The sequence below is a fragment of the Triticum dicoccoides genome, chromosome 1B (genome assembly GCF_002162155.2).
Source record: "Triticum dicoccoides isolate Atlit2015 ecotype Zavitan chromosome 1B, WEW_v2.0, whole genome shotgun sequence".
NCBI lineage: Eukaryota > Viridiplantae > Streptophyta > Magnoliopsida > Poales > Poaceae > Triticum > Triticum dicoccoides.
This window is the reverse complement of record NC_041381.1, coordinates 52078009-52093371: the sequence shown is the minus strand read 5'-3', so window position 1 is coordinate 52093371 and position 15363 is coordinate 52078009. Positions and strand designations below refer to the sequence as shown.

The 15363-nt window shown below is 44.1% G+C and overlaps 1 protein-coding gene across 1 annotated transcript; it reads left to right on the top strand.

Moving 5' to 3' along the window:
* The first annotated feature begins 9639 nt into the window (after window positions 1-9639).
* Window positions 9640-15363, top strand: LOC119318387 (beta-hexosaminidase 1-like). The gene is made up of 15 exons (XM_037592946.1): window positions 9640-10033; window positions 10146-10232; window positions 10869-10904; window positions 11141-11252; window positions 11352-11422; window positions 11518-11648; window positions 11781-11797; window positions 12039-12087; window positions 12514-12614; window positions 13425-13484; window positions 13931-13964; window positions 14062-14160; window positions 14265-14324; window positions 14433-14683; window positions 14780-15363. Exons 1-15 carry the CDS (start codon window positions 9677-9679, stop codon window positions 14953-14955), a joined length of 1641 nt encoding a protein of 546 aa, XP_037448843.1. The 5' UTR covers window positions 9640-9676; the 3' UTR covers window positions 14956-15363.

Genomic DNA, 15363 nt, shown 5'->3' with positions numbered 1-15363 from the left:
AGGAAATTTATATGGAACAACCAGATGGGTTTGTAGTGGACGGTCACGAAGGGAAGGTGTGCAAGTTACTCAAGTCTTTGTATGGACTTAAGCAAGTGCCCAAGCAGTGGCATGAGAAGTTTGAAAGAACTTTAACAGCTGCAGGCTTTGTTGTATGGACTTAAGCAAGTGCCCAAGCAGTGGCATGAGAAGTTTGAAAGAACGTTAACAGCTGCAGGCTTTGTTGTAAACGAAGTTAACAAATTTGTGTACTACCGCCATGGTGGGGGCGAGGTAGTTATCCTTTGCTTGTATGTTGATGGCATATTGATCTTCAGAACAAATCTGAATGTAATTAAGGAGGTCAAGGATTTCCTATCTCGTTGTTTTGAGAAGAAGGATTTAGGAGTAGCTGATGTTATTCTGAACATCAAGCTATTTAGAGATGATGATGGTGGGATTACATTGCTTCATCTCACTATGTGGAAAAAGATCTTGAGCTTCTTTTGGCTATAGTGACTACAAGCCCGCTTAAACACCATATGATGCTAGCCTGTTACTTCAAAAGAATCGAAGAATTGCTAGATAACAATTGAAATATTCTAAAATTATTGGCATTCTTATGTACTTAGCCAGTGCTACAAGACCTGACATCTCTTTTGCTGTTAGCAAACTGAGCCGGTTTGTCTCAAAACGAGGAGATGTGCATTGGAAAGTGATATGTCTCCAACATATCTATAATTTTTTATCATTCCATGATGTTATATTATCAGTCTTGGCTGTTTTACAATCATTTTATATCATTTTTTGGTACTAACCTATTGACATAGTGCCCAGTGCCAGTTGCTGTTTTCTGCATGTTTTTTACATCGCAGGAAATCAATACCAAACGGAGTCTAAACGTAGCGAAACTTTTTGAGGATTTTTTTGGGGGCCAGAAGACATCCAGTGGGCCAAGGAAGCACCTATGGGGAGCCTCTAGGGGAGCAGCACCCACCAGGGCACGCCAGGAGGCCCAGGCATGCCTTGGTGGGTTTCTGATTCCCTAAGCAAGCACGAAAGTCAATAGTTATGCAATGAAAAATATATCCTACTTATGGTGCATTATTCAGTGTTACTTATTCTTAATGCTTGGGTACGAGATTTTTCGCTTTTTGGTTGGTCACTTCTCAATCTTTTTGCTAGCCTTCATTTTGCACTAAGTATGATCACTACTTGTGCATCCAAAACCATTTAAACCAGTTTTGCCTTATGAGTCCACTATACCTATCTATATGTGGTACTTCCATGCCGTTCTAAGCAAATTTTCATGTGCCATCTCTAATTTTCAAAATAAATTTCTCTTTTGTGTGCTCTACCGCTTGCGAGACGGTGAAGGGTGGCCAATATTTTCCATGCTAGACAGAGACGTCTCCAGGAATTGGGGGCTCCGGTGCGAAATGCATGCGATGCCCTCAAATATGAAAAATTCTTGTAACTAAATTATTATTATGACTAAATGATACTCTCATTGAAGCTATATTAACTTAAAATAGATGGTATTTCATACAATATTATGAAATATATCTAATACACCAACTATCTTCTATAAAGATTACATTGGTTGAACAATAAACATATGCAATTTATTAGTTAACTTAAGAACGGATGCGCATATACAATGTACTCGTTAGCCATTAAATTATTGAAAGGAAAATAACCTAAATTAAATCTGCTTGGTCTTGGGCGCACCTGATTAATCTGCCAATCGATCTGGCATAAGACTGGGCGCTTGACCGCCGGCTAGCAGCGGCTGCCTTCTACTTTTCTTGGTGACGTTGGCCCTTGCTTGCGCTGGTTTCGTCTGATTTATTGGGGCGAATTCTGCTGTCTGCCACTGCCATTCTGCTTCTTTCCATCACGCCTCACCAAGTAGATTAGATCGAGTCATGGGGCAGAGGGCTGATAGTTGTGAAGAGGCTTCTGGGCGTGCGATCGATCGCGGTTTGGAGGGAGCGCTCGAGCGGTCAGACTATGCGGTCGCACTTCTCGCACAGCCCCCTGGATGCTAGATATGTTATTCTCACGATGAGTGTTTATTCACTTGTCATTGCACGAGAGTACGGCAAAGGTATTAGGGATGTCCAGTCCCAAAATGAAAAATGAATTTACTTTATGTTTTCGAATAATAAATTCCTTGGAAAGTGTTGGTATGGAGGGCAACCGTGGATTCGGCTAGCCATGGAAAGTGAAATTAATGGTGGAAAAAGGAATAAGCTTTATTTTCTGTTTGGGAACCGCCTATGATGTATCTAGCATGGAAAGTGTTGGGATCTCTAAGTCGTTTTCGTTGGTGGGAAAAGTATGCCTCCTAAAATATTTTTTATCTCTCAATTTAAGCTTTGAGCTCTGCCACCTCTACAAATCCCTACTTCCCTCCACGAAGGGCCTTTCTTTTACTTATGCAATTTTGAATTTTGAATTTGAGTCTCCATCTTCTCTTATAAAGCACCAACTAAGGGGCACTATGATCGTATTTGAGCATTGGGTGTAGCTAATATTCGAGTGTGTTTCATGAATGGATCAATTATTGAGCATAATGGGCTAGGGATAACTTGCTTTAGTGTTGATATTTTGCAAGACATGGTATGCTTGAGTATTAAAGCCTTCATGTCAAAACTAGACTATTGCTTTGAATCATATAAAAGTCCATATGTCCATATTATAAAGAAAAGAAATGTGATGAACATGTTAGGCAGCATTCCACATCAAAAAATTTGTTTTTATTATTTACCTACTAGAGGACGAGCAGGAATTAAGCTTGGGGATGTTGATACGTCTCCAACGTATCTATAACTTTTGATTGTTCCATGCTGATATATTATCATTCTTGGATGTTTTACTATCATTTTATAGTCATTTTATATCATCTTTTGGTGCTAACCTATTGACATAGTGCCTAGTGCCAGTTGATGTTTTCTGCATGTTTTTACATCACAGGAAATCAATACCAAACAGAGTCTAAACGCAGCGAAACTTTTTGAGGATTTTTTTGGGGCCAGAAGACATCCAGTGGGCCAAGGAAGCACCTGTGGGGAGCCTCTAGGGGAGCAGCACCCACTAGGGCGCGCCAGGAGGCCCAGGCATGCCCTGGTGGGTTGTGCCCACCTCGGGTGCCCCTTGAACCGCCTCTTTGCTCTATAAATACCCCAACATTCCAAAAACCCTAAGGGAGTTGACGAAAATCAATTTTAGTCGCCGTAGAGTCCAGAACCACCAGATCCAATCTAGACACCATCACGGAGGGTTTCACCACTTCCATTGGTGCCTCTCTGATGATGCGTGAGTAGTTCTTTGTAGACCTACGGGTCCGTAGTTAGTAGCTAGATGGCTTCCTCTCTCTCTCTCTCTTATAAATACAATGGTCTCTTGGAGATTCATACGATGTAAGCCTTTTTGCGGTGTGTTTGTTGGGATCGGATGAACTTTGAGTTTATGATCAGATCTATGTTTTTATCCATGAAAGTTATTTGAGTCTTCTTTGATCTCTTATATGCATGATTGCTTATAGCGTCGTATTTCTTCTCCGATATTTGGGTTTTGTTTTGCCAACTTGATCTATTTATCTTGCAATGAGAAGAGGTGCTTTGTGATGGGTTCGATCTTACGGTGCTTGATTCTAGTGACAAAAGGGGAAACGACACCTATGTATCGTTGCTATTAAGGATAACAAGATGGGGTCTATTTCTACATAAATAGATCTTGTCTACATCATGTCATTGTTCTTATTGCATTACTCCGTTTCTCCATGAACTTAATACACTAGATGCATGCTGGATAGTGGTCGATGTGTGGAGTAATAGTAGTAGATGCAGGCAGGAGTCGGTCTACTTATCTTGGACGTGATGCCTATATAATGATCATTGCCTGGATATCGTCATGATTATTTAAAGTTCTATCAATTGCCCAACAGTAATTGTTTTCCCACCGTTTGCTATTTTTCTTGAGAGAAGCCACTAGTGAAACCTACAGCCCCCGGGTCTCTTCTCATCATATTTTCCTTTGCGATCTATTTTCCTTTGCATTTATTTTCAGATCTATTAAACCAAAAATACAAAGATACCTTGCTGCAATTTATTTGTTCCGCAATCTATTTATCTATCTACCACTTTTACCTCACGTTATTTGCCTATCTTGAGGCACCGTACCTGAAAGGGATTGACAACCCCTTTTACATGTGGGGTTGCGAGTATTTGTTATTTGTGTGTGCAGGTGCTGTTTACGTGGTGTGAGGAGGTTCTCCTACTGGTTCGATAACCTTGGTCTCATCACTAAGGGAAATACCTACCGTCGCTATACTGCATCATCCCTTCCTCTTTGGGGAAATACCGACATAGTTTTAGCAGAAATCAAAGAGCTCTAGTGAGAGTTATGCGTTATTTGAAAGGCACTGCGAATTATGAAATTCACTATACTGGGTATCCAAAGGTGCTTGAAGGGTATAGTAAATCAAAATGGATCTCAGATGCTGATGAGATAAAAGCCATGAGCAAATATGTATTCACTTATGGAGGTGGCGTCGTTTCTTGGAAGTCTTGCAAGCAGACCATCTTAACGAGGTCAACAATGGAAGCATAACTCACATAACTAGATACAGCTACGGTCAAAGCATATTGGCTTCGTCGGCTGTTGAATGACTTGCCGATTGTTAAGAAACCTGTACCGGGTATCCTTATGAACTGTGGCAATCAAACTGTGATCACGAAAGTGAGCAGCTCAAAGGATAACATGAAGTCGTCAAGACATGTTCAGAGAAGGTTAAAGTATGTCAGGAAAATGAGAAACTCCGAAGTTATTGCATTGCATTATATCCAAACGTCTAAAAATCTAGCAGATCCTTTTACTAAAGGGTCTATCGCATAATGTGATAGATAATGCATCGAAGGAGATAGGTATGAGACTCGCGATATGAGTTGTTCTCAGTGGAAACCTAGTCTATGTGATCGGATATCCCATGAATTACATGTGGAAGACAAGTTGTTGGTCAACTGAGAGGAGAGTATCCTTACTATTAACAATACCACTCCATAAAGATGCAATACTCTTCTAATCTGCATGGCAGGTTGATATATATCTTAATGTGTTCTAAGTGGCTCATTCAAGCAGAGATGTTGTCCTGCAGAACATCTTTGAAGAACACACTTATATGAGTCTGATTGTTAAACGTCGCAATCTATGAGAGTGGGGTGCTCTCTAGTAAACTGATGAAAGGTCTTGGAGTATGACGCATAAGCCACCCGCGGGGAAGACCCCATGGTAGCCTAGTATCGGTCAAGGCTTTGTGTGAAGCTAGATTCGTAGAAAACTTGCAATTCAAGGCCTAGTCCACTGTTTAAGTTGTTTACTAGTGTAGCATAGAGTTCTAGGTGCTGTAATACTGGTATATAAAACAGTGTTTTGGAACCAAAGGCAAATTTTGTGTGCCTCTGAGATCTGGTGGGGGATTGGTGGAATTTTGTTTATTTTGGACCAGCCAAATAGCAGTTTCAGAATTCCTAATAAATCCTAGAGGCCCACTCAACCCATTCGTGCAAGGAAAGAGGTGGAACTAAAGTTTAGTCCCACATTTCTAGTTTGGTGGTAGTTGAACCTCCTTATAAGGGAGGTTGTTTCCACACATGTACGAGCATGAGAACAAAAGGGACATTCACGCACGCTCCTCCTCCTCCGCCGCCCACCTCGCCACGCCACGCCTCGTCACGCCGCTCCGCGGGTTGCGTGAATGAGCCGATGTCTAAATTTTTGCCACGCACAACTGGCATATGAAAGATCACTCGGGAGCTGGAAAGTTTTTGTTGTAGTGGATATTGAATACAAATGTTGCACCCTTTGGCTGATGTCTGTTCGTTTTTGTCTCCCTCCTTTGTTTCAGCTCCCGTCGCAGCCTCTGAAATCCCACCTCTTTGAGTCATGTACGGGAGAAGGGTGATAAGGTTTTTGAGGAGTGCTCTGCGCGACTACTGACCCGTTATTCATGGACGCCCTGGACACTGACGACCACTTCCCCAACGACGACTTCTTCCCCGACATCGACAACCTCTTCGACGACATGGCTGGCGAGGATGTCGACCCCAAGATCAATGCTTCTGCCGCTGTTCTGTACGTGTTCATGCTCTTTCTGTTTGAGATTCTGCCACAGTTTCTTGCTCTAGTGTCTGCTCCAGATATGTTTGGTTCTAGTTCATATATGCAGATGCTTTTTACCTTCTCTCTGTCCAGGGGCGGAGCCAAGATTTAAGTATAGGGGCGGGGGGCGAAGAAGACAATGATATATCTCAACATATATGAAATATCAATATAATTAAGTCTTACATATAACAATACTTCAAAGCTAGATTTCTAATTTTTTTTCATCTATACTTACGATTAGCTACCAGGCCTATCATACAAGTTAATTTTGTATTACATTCATGATGTCTTCATCTTCACTATTGGTGATGACAAAAGTGCTAAATGATATATCTTTCATTTTCAGTAAGCCACTAGGCTTTATTAATTAACAATTAATAATGTAAATTAAAGGTAAAACAAATATGACAGAAGGATCCTGATGATAAATAGATAAACTATACTACGTATGTACCAAAATATAACATGTAACTAGCCTAAAAAAACATATTATATTTTGATATGAAGGGAGTATATGTTATTGCTCACTGAACAGTTAATTTCTTTTTCTCTAGGCAACAATTTGTAGCCAGTGTAATAAAATATCTAACTAGTACTGTGGTTTATAGTAATACCTTGAGATTGACTTGAGTGAGTCCGATTGGATCTTGTTTGTTGGCCGGAGATCGGCCGCCACCCGCGCCTGGTTGCAAGGTCGTGGCTTTCGTGATGATATAGGTGACATAGCAATGCCACGGCAAGTGCGCTAGGGAGCGGGAGCGGCCGGCGGCTGGCGGCAATGCTCAGCGAAGACCTAGGGAGTCATGGAAATAGCAGAGTCGAGGAAGTCGCCTCAATGCGTGCGTGAGCGTTGATGGATCGTGTAGTGTCCAGCCGATGGACGGACGATGCTAGACGCGTACGTCTGCCGAGCGTCGTTCTTGCCAATGTTGTATGTCTTTTTTTAACCTACTCAAGTCCAAACCGTTGGGCTCCCTTAGAGGTTCTAACCATGGAGCACGAAGGTCCCAAAAACGCACGAAGCCTTGGACACTAATGGCCGAAGTAATTAAGGCTGATATTAGTTCTAGCCCCCGCTACATCTTGTCGAGGGGGGCCGATCCATAGGGGGGGGGGGGGTCTGGCCCCCGCTCGCCCCCCTACTGCCTCCGCCCCTGTCTCCGTCAGATTGCATGGCTTATTACATCTATGCTATAATAGTCATGTTTTATCTAGTATTTCTGTAATAAAATTATTTGATAAATTGCTCGTATTTTCAACATTGCGTTCTTGTACCGTGGCAGATGTGGATTTGTTTGATAATAAGCTGATGGTTAGAGTAGAGCACGATAAACCAGATAAACCAAGCCAACGACAATGCCGTTGCTCAGTCACCACCAAGAACGTCAACCCCAGAAGAGTGATCAGTGTACTTGGCCTGTCTACCCACCTCACCCCAGTCTTCACTCCAAAGGGTGCTCCAGCTCCGGTGAAATAGACCTGGAACCGGATGCACCTGCCCCAAAGACAAACATCTTTCTTCACAAAAACTTCTAAATTCACCGTGATCTCAACACTGCATGTGGCCTTTTCTCTGGATCTTGGCGGCAGAGAAGATGCCAAAGCCGCCCATGCCATGCATTTTGAAGGACACGCACGAGAGCACAACGGAAAAGGAATCCGGGGACAGAGCTGGCCACTGACGTCACATGCTGCTGATTTTTTGTTCAAAAGGACCACCTATCGAGTCGAATTTTCAAAAAAGACTACCCAAAAACAAATTGACAGAAAGGACCGGCTTCACCGTGGCGGCAGGTATGGCAGCCAACACGTGTCACCTGCCGCCACATAGGCCGGCGGCAGGCCCTGCCGTCACAGGAGCAGGCGGCAGCCCGGGCTTCACAGGTTTTTCTATCCCTGCGCATGCTACAACGGAACGGACGCAAGTGATAGGCCCTGCCAGCAGACTGCCAGGCGGCAGCTACTGCTGCTGCGCGCGCTGCGACAGCCAGGTGGGTCTTGCCGCCACCGCCCAAGGCGGCAGCCGCTGACTCCGCTTCGTCTAAAAGCGCAGATGTCCGGATGAAACTGCTACCCAAACGACAGTGCTCCACGATCTATGCACGACGTGCTAATCCAGCCGCCGATGTTGTAGTACATCTGAGCTGACTCCGGTTCTTGAACGTCGTGTGGCGGCACATGCATGCAGCCCATGCAGCTTGGCTTCCATCCATTCATATGCGTGCATGCATGGCGTTGAGGCATGACAAAAGCCAATGCGCCTCTAGTTGCCGTCCGATCCGCCACACAGCACGTAGCGGCTGCCGCCTCGGCCTGTGGCGGCAGGGCCCAACACTTCGATCCGTTCCGTTGCATCTGACGCGCGGATGGGAAAACCTGTTATGCCCAGGCTGCCGCCTGCACCTGTGGCGGCAGGGGCTGCCGCCAGCGCCTGTGGCGGCAGGTGCCACGTGTCGGCTGGCGCACTTGCCGCCACGGTGTAACTGGTTTTTTTTATCAATTTGTTTTAGAGGTGGTCTTTTTTGACAATTCGGCTTGGCAGGTGGTCTTTTTAGACAAAAAAATCCATGCTGCTGGCCGATGAGACGCAAAGGCGAACGACACACGCGGAGGACGTTGGCAGCAGGTGGGCTGCGTTGCGTTGCGTTGCGTGGGCACCGGCGCTGGCAGGTGGGTCCCGCGTGAGCTGGCGGGGATTGATTATTGCTGCCCCCGGCCCGGCGTGGCACCACGTGGGGGCCGAACCTGGTTGTCCGCCGCTGTCTGGCCGGTCTGGCGTGAATACCCCCCGCGTCATCCGTATTTGCTTCCCAGTCCATGCCTAGCTCTACTCTATAGCCATTCCTATGCATTTGAGTCAGGGCAAATGATTGTACTGTAATACGCCAAACTATTGAAGGGGCTAAAGGAAAAAACATTCACATCTCGCGGAGTTAATTGCACAGAAGTACCACAATTCAGGCATCACATGCAGATTGGTACCACGATTGCTAATTTTTGCGTGTCAGTACCAACATTAGTCCAAATTTTTGTAAATTGGACTAAAACGCGTATTTATATGTATTGACGCCCGATCCGACAGGTCGGGCCCACCCGTCAGGTGCCACGTCGGCGGCGATGGAGCAAACGAGCGAGGAGGAGGAGGGGGAGGGGAATGGTGCGGCCGGGCTGGAGCTGGTGCGACCGGACCGGTTAGGACAGCAGCGCACCGGCTCGTCCTAGTCAGCACGCGGGCACGCGCCGATTGGCCAGCGTGGCACCTGACGGGTGGGCCCGACCTGTCGGATCGGGCGTCAATACGTATAAATACGCGTTTTAGTCCAATTTGCAAAAATTTGAACCAATGTTGGTACTGACACGCAAAAATTAGCAATCATGATACCAATCTGCATGTGATGCCTGAATTGTGGTACTTCTGTGCAATTAACTCCATCTCGCGCCACATATATTAACCTCAACGATTCTCCCACCCAACCCCCTCGGAATCACGATTTAAACCCGAGAATTATCCCGACAAAAGTTTACCAAAATGCCCCCAAAACTCCTCACTCGCCTCATCCTGGCCCTCGTCGCCGTCGCCGTCGCCGTCTCCGGCGCGGCGGCGGCCCGGCGCCACCCGGCCCCGGCGAACTTCACCGCCTCGGGGAACCCCGTGTACATCTGGCCGCTGCCGAAGAACTTCACCTCCGGCACGCAGACCCTCGCCGTTGACCCCGACCTCGCGCTCGACCCCAAGGGCGCCGGCGGCGGCGCCGCGGCCGTCGCGGAGGCGTTCGAGAGGTACAGGCACCTCATCTTCTCCCCGTGGGCGCACGCGGCCCGCCCCGCGTCGGCGGGGTACGACGTCGCCAGGCTCACCGTCGTCGTCGCCTCCGCCGATGAGACGGTACGGCTGTTCTTGTTCGCAGTGTGCCTGCCACTGCGAGGTTTGGTTGTCACTAGCTTCGGTTGGGTAAGGGCGCGAGCGTGAATTTTTCTCCATTTTTTCTGGGATGCAGCTCGAGCTGGGAGTGGACGAGAGCTACACGATCTACATCGCGGCGGCGGGCGGCGCCAATTCCATCGTTGGCGGAGCGACCATAGAGGTGGTGTTTCTACTCTTCCGCCAGATACGTACGTTTGGAGTGACTTTGCTGAAATGCTTTGGGAGAATTTCAGCGAAGGCAGCTCCATCCTCTCTTAGTCACTTCTTGTTAGTGAGTAGATGTGGCGCTCCTCTGCTGCAGATGCAGCATAATCGCAGAACACAGTTTCTGTTTGGATGAGCTTTTCTCCGTTGGGATTTGGGCTAAAGCTTTCACATATTTCTGTGTGTCGTGAAATGTGGAAGCAAACACTTGGGTTATTTGACAGACATTCAGTCAGTTAAAAACACACAAACTCTGGGCACAAAACACTTAACCTTGGGTTATCTTACAAGCAACTGCCACGGGGAATGCTCACGTTGCTATACATTACATCAATTGGATTTAGGTGATGGTCAATGGTTGTGGATCACTTAACAACTACGGTTAGTTTCTGGCAATAGTACGGTGACAGCTGTATGTATCTCAACTTAGTCCTTTTTACGCAAGACATTCCAACAGGTCTATTATATGCATGAGTTTTAACAATTGGAAATTAGTTTTGTCAGGAAGAAACTTATTTATAGAATTGTTCCACCTCTCTTCTATATGCACAAGCATAGTGTCACTGAAGCTATATTTTGTCTGCCCTTGTAGGCTAATACAATATATGGAGCTATTCGCGGACTAGAGGTATGACAATGGTTTGCAGAATTTGAGATTCGAAGGACCCCCATTTGTATATATCTATGTTAATAACCCTGCTGCTTGTACACCTGTTTTACCATCTTTGAAGGGCTAGTTAGAGCTCATAGAATCTCCTGTGTTAGAATATTGGTCATAAGCACTCACTTGAAGATGCCTTTGGTCTGATTTGTCCATTCACTAACCAGCATTACGATTTCCCCCCTTGTTGAATTATTTGACAGACATTCAGTCAGTTATGTGTGTTTAACTACGACACAAAAAATGTCGAAGTGCGCTATGCACCCTGGTACATTCAGGATGAACCACGCTTTGCCTTCCGTGGCTTGATGCTAGGTAAAGTATCAATTACTTAAGCTAATATGACTGGGTAATCGACTGCAATGTAAATGCAGAATGCCATGATTAGCCTTCCCTCTGTCACTTCTATTGCAGACACCTCAAGGCATTACCTCCCAGTTGATGTGATAAAGCAAGTCATTGACTCCATGTCATTTTCTAAGCTGGTAACCTATTATCTCTGGGATCATGCTAGTAGTTTACCGGAATTACTTCTCCTTCCTCCGTAGCTTCATACTCAAACTAGAGTTGTGTCCAGTAGAACGTTCTTCATTGGCATATCATCGACGAACAATCTTTTCCATTGGAGATACCATCATATCCAAATCTATGGAAGGGTTCATATTCAAAATCAGAGCGGTACACAGTGGAAGATGCACGCTATATTGTCAGGTATGTTAAGTTTTTAATTTCACTTTGTATTTTATAACCCTCTGTATATTCTATTGTCAAGTTTTTTCACATATGTACCTGACTGATCTTCTCTAATTGATTTCACCATGACTTCTCATCACCATGCTAAAGTTATGCTAAGAAAAGAGGTATGCTCCAGTTGATGAAATTTCTTGGCATTTTATATGTGTTCTGAAAAACAATTATGCAAGAAATACAGATATGCAAAGGAAAGTCACACTAATTCTGTAGAAATTTAAAAGGGATCATATTTGTTAATTACATACTTACATTTTTACCAGCCTCATCAGCACATGTTCCTTAATGCTTATGCAAACAATTAGTCCTCTGCAGAGGCTTCATGTTTTTACTATTCTTTACTTCTCTCAGGTATTCATGTCATGGCAGAGATTGACGTACCTGGTCATGCAGAATCATGGTGAGCTTGCCTGTAGACTTCATGACATATTATGTTTGGTTGCTTTTTTCTCTCTCGGTTGCTCTGTAATGTAAACCTAGTTACTCCTGTGCAAAATATTAAAAAAAATCAGCATCTGTTGTTTTGTATATCATTTAGGTGCAAAGTTTTGTTTAACCAAACAGGTTGTTGCTCCAGGCTCCCATGATTGAGTACATCAATATTTAATCACTATTTGTGCTACCTGATTCAGTAAGTAGATGCATTACACACTTGTGTATCCAATTACCCAAGCAACTGAAGGTTTAGTAAATAGGTTACCTGACTACGCAAGCAACCACTACAGATTAAGTGTTTTATTTTTCATGTTTCTTGTTATATGAACTTATGAAGTACCCATTTGTCTTTTGCTCTGCCAAATTTATGCATGCTTTTAAATATCTGCAGGGGAAATGGATATCCAAAGCTTTGGCCTTCTCTTAGCTGTACAGAGCCATTAGATGTTTCTAGTAATTTCACATTCGAAGTAATAACTGGAATCTTGTCTGGTTAGTTCCTCTTTTATCCCTTTTTTCTTACAAAGTTCAGTTAACCTATTGAAGCAGAATGACCCAGGGTCTTACTGACTAATACCATAGATGGTAGGCTAGTCAGCCTGGGTTCAAACGACAGCTTCCCCTTGATTAAAATTAAGGCGTAATTCCTCCTGGCATTACCCCAAAAAAAGTCAATCCATTAAGAAATTTAATATTATTACTATTGATATTCAATGTAAACTCCCTTCCGATTTATGTTTGAACTTGAATGTTATTTTTCTTCAAAAGTAAACAAGAAAATAGTAAAATGTGAAATGTGAAACGGGCAAGGCACATTATACATTTATGCCCTTCAGCATATATATCACAATTCACATTATGCTTTACCTAACAGTGGTCCTTCACAGGTGAGTATTAAAATGGATTGAATAACTCAACTTTTCCTAAATTTTACCATTATAAGCTCACTCGTGAAGTTATTTTATTAACCATATAATTTCATGAACCAATAATTTGTTAGAAACATATGACATGCCTTCTGTAGGGCCTAGCCAGCCAATAATTGTATGTCCTATATTGGATTGGACATTTGAGTTCCGTAGAAGCATGTGCAGGCTATATTGACCACTGATAAGCAGTGCAAGGCAGACATAATTCTGTATAGATGGAGTAGGACCATCATCTTGTACAGTATCTGCAGATCAAATAATCATAATAATGTTCCACAATAATGGCCCCACTGTCAATGACAGTTCTGGGACATTGCGTGTTTCCTGCAATACAACTGACCCTCTGCTTTAAATTTACTTTCCTTTTTTACAGATATGAGAAAAATCTTTCCGTTTGGGCTGTTTCACCTGGGTGGCGATGAAGTATATACAGGTTGGTCTGCTTCTCTTGCCTAACAGAAGGCAGTTTGTTAGTAAGAACTTGAAAGTTACAAGTTCCGAGAGTGGAGCAATTATCTTCCAATTAAACTGCTACGTAAGAGAGAACCTCTTATAGGAATCTTGTGTGCTTGTACCAAATAGAAATACCTCAGTTCAAATTTGTAGGTTGTATGTGCCTTAAAAGGGACGCATGTTATTTGTGTGGGAGAAATTTAACCTGATCCAATGAAGTTGCCACATAAGTAGGTGTATACCAGTTCTACATGTTTTTGGGTACAGGATGATAGAAAGATATATAAGTAGGTGTATACCAGTTCTACATGTTTTTGGGTACAAGATGATAGAATGATATATACTGTTATATGAATGTTCTGCCGTCTTACTGAGGCTTTGTTGTTTCTCTGAAAATTATCCACCTCATTCTGATGTCCATCGCAGGCTGCTGGAATTTAACACCCCATGTGAAGCAGTGGTATGAATTACTATCTGTGTACTAGATTTCATGAATTATTTTTCAATCTTGTGTTAGACGGTCATTTCGTTTAATTACTGAGCACCACCTATGCCAGGCTTGATGAACGCAACATGACTACAAAGGATGCTTACAAATACTTCGTGCTGAAAGCTCAGGAGATAGCAATTGATCTTAACTGGATTCCTGTAAATTGGTCTGCGCATTACATCCTTCCTTGAATTTATTTATTTTATTTAAAAGAGAAAGAGGTTTCATTTATCATTCGTCTGTGGCATTGGGACCCTCTTCATTCTGCAGGGAGGAAACCTTCAACTCATTCGGAGGAAGCCTAAATCCCCGGACTGTTGTGCATAACTGGTAATTCATAAGTCTGTTTTGAGAAACTGAATCAGTTTGCGACAACCATCTTCAAATACCCATTATCCAAGATAATTTGCGCATAAGCTGAATCTTCCCATATTTCAGGTTGGGTCCTGGGGTCTGCCCTAAAGTTGTTGCAAAGGGTTTGAGATGTATAATGAGTAACCAAGGTGTATGGTACCTTGATCATCTTGATGTTCCGTGGGAACAAGTCTACACTGCCGAGCCACTTGCAGGAATAGACGACGCAGTGCAGCAAAAGCTGGTACTGGGTGGAGAGGTTTGCATGTGGGGTGAGACGGCAGACACCTCCGATGTCCAACAAACAATATGGCCACGAGCAGCTGCGGCAGCAGGTATGAACTATACAAGTTGGGAGGCTTTCGTTGCATCCTCCTTTTTCTTTCAATTATTTCTCTCGGAGCTTATGTGTCGCTATCGAAATAATGCAGAGCGTATGTGGAGTCAGTTGGAGGCCATATCCGCCCAAGACCTGGAAACAACCGTCCTGGCTCGGCTACACTACTTCAGATGCCTGCTGAATCACCGCGGGATCGCTGCAGCCCCAGTCACAAACTTCTATGCTCGGCGGCCTCCAATCGGCCCTGGCTCGTGTTTTATCCAGTAACACAGATAATGCAACGCGTAAGATACACATGAGGGGGTATGGCCGCACCTCGATACACACACCCCCACACTGTACCAAAATGGTGTCGTCACCTCTACTGTATCACTTCTGTAAGTTCACTTGCATCCATATTACCCCATACAGCTGTGACAATAAAAGCCCTTGATCCTTCCCCGTGTATTTCACCCCGAAACTCCAATAAAACCACCCCAGCCTTGCTCCATCCGACCGGAGAAAAGGCGGTCGCCGATGTAACAGTACCATTCGCGCGCCTTTTCAACAGTCGTGTTTGTTGAACACGAGTTTCCGGATCAACATTTGCAACTGGCCAATAGGGCCAAGCAGGGCTCCCTTTGAACTGGTAAAAGAGAGGTGATGTGAATCTCTCAGTGTGTGTGGATATTTCAA

Excerpts from the sequence above, each read along its gene's own strand:
- LOC119318387 (XM_037592946.1), top strand. The coding sequence starts at position 9,677 with ATGCCCCCAAAACTCCTCACTCGCCTCATCCTGGCCCTCGTCGCCGTC. Across the intron at positions 12,088-12,513 it reads CCTGGTCATGCAGAATCATG|GGGAAATGGATATCCAAAGC; the intron begins GTGAGCTTGCCT and ends AAATATCTGCAG. Across the intron at positions 14,684-14,779 it reads ACGAGCAGCTGCGGCAGCAG|AGCGTATGTGGAGTCAGTTG; the intron begins GTATGAACTATA and ends GAAATAATGCAG.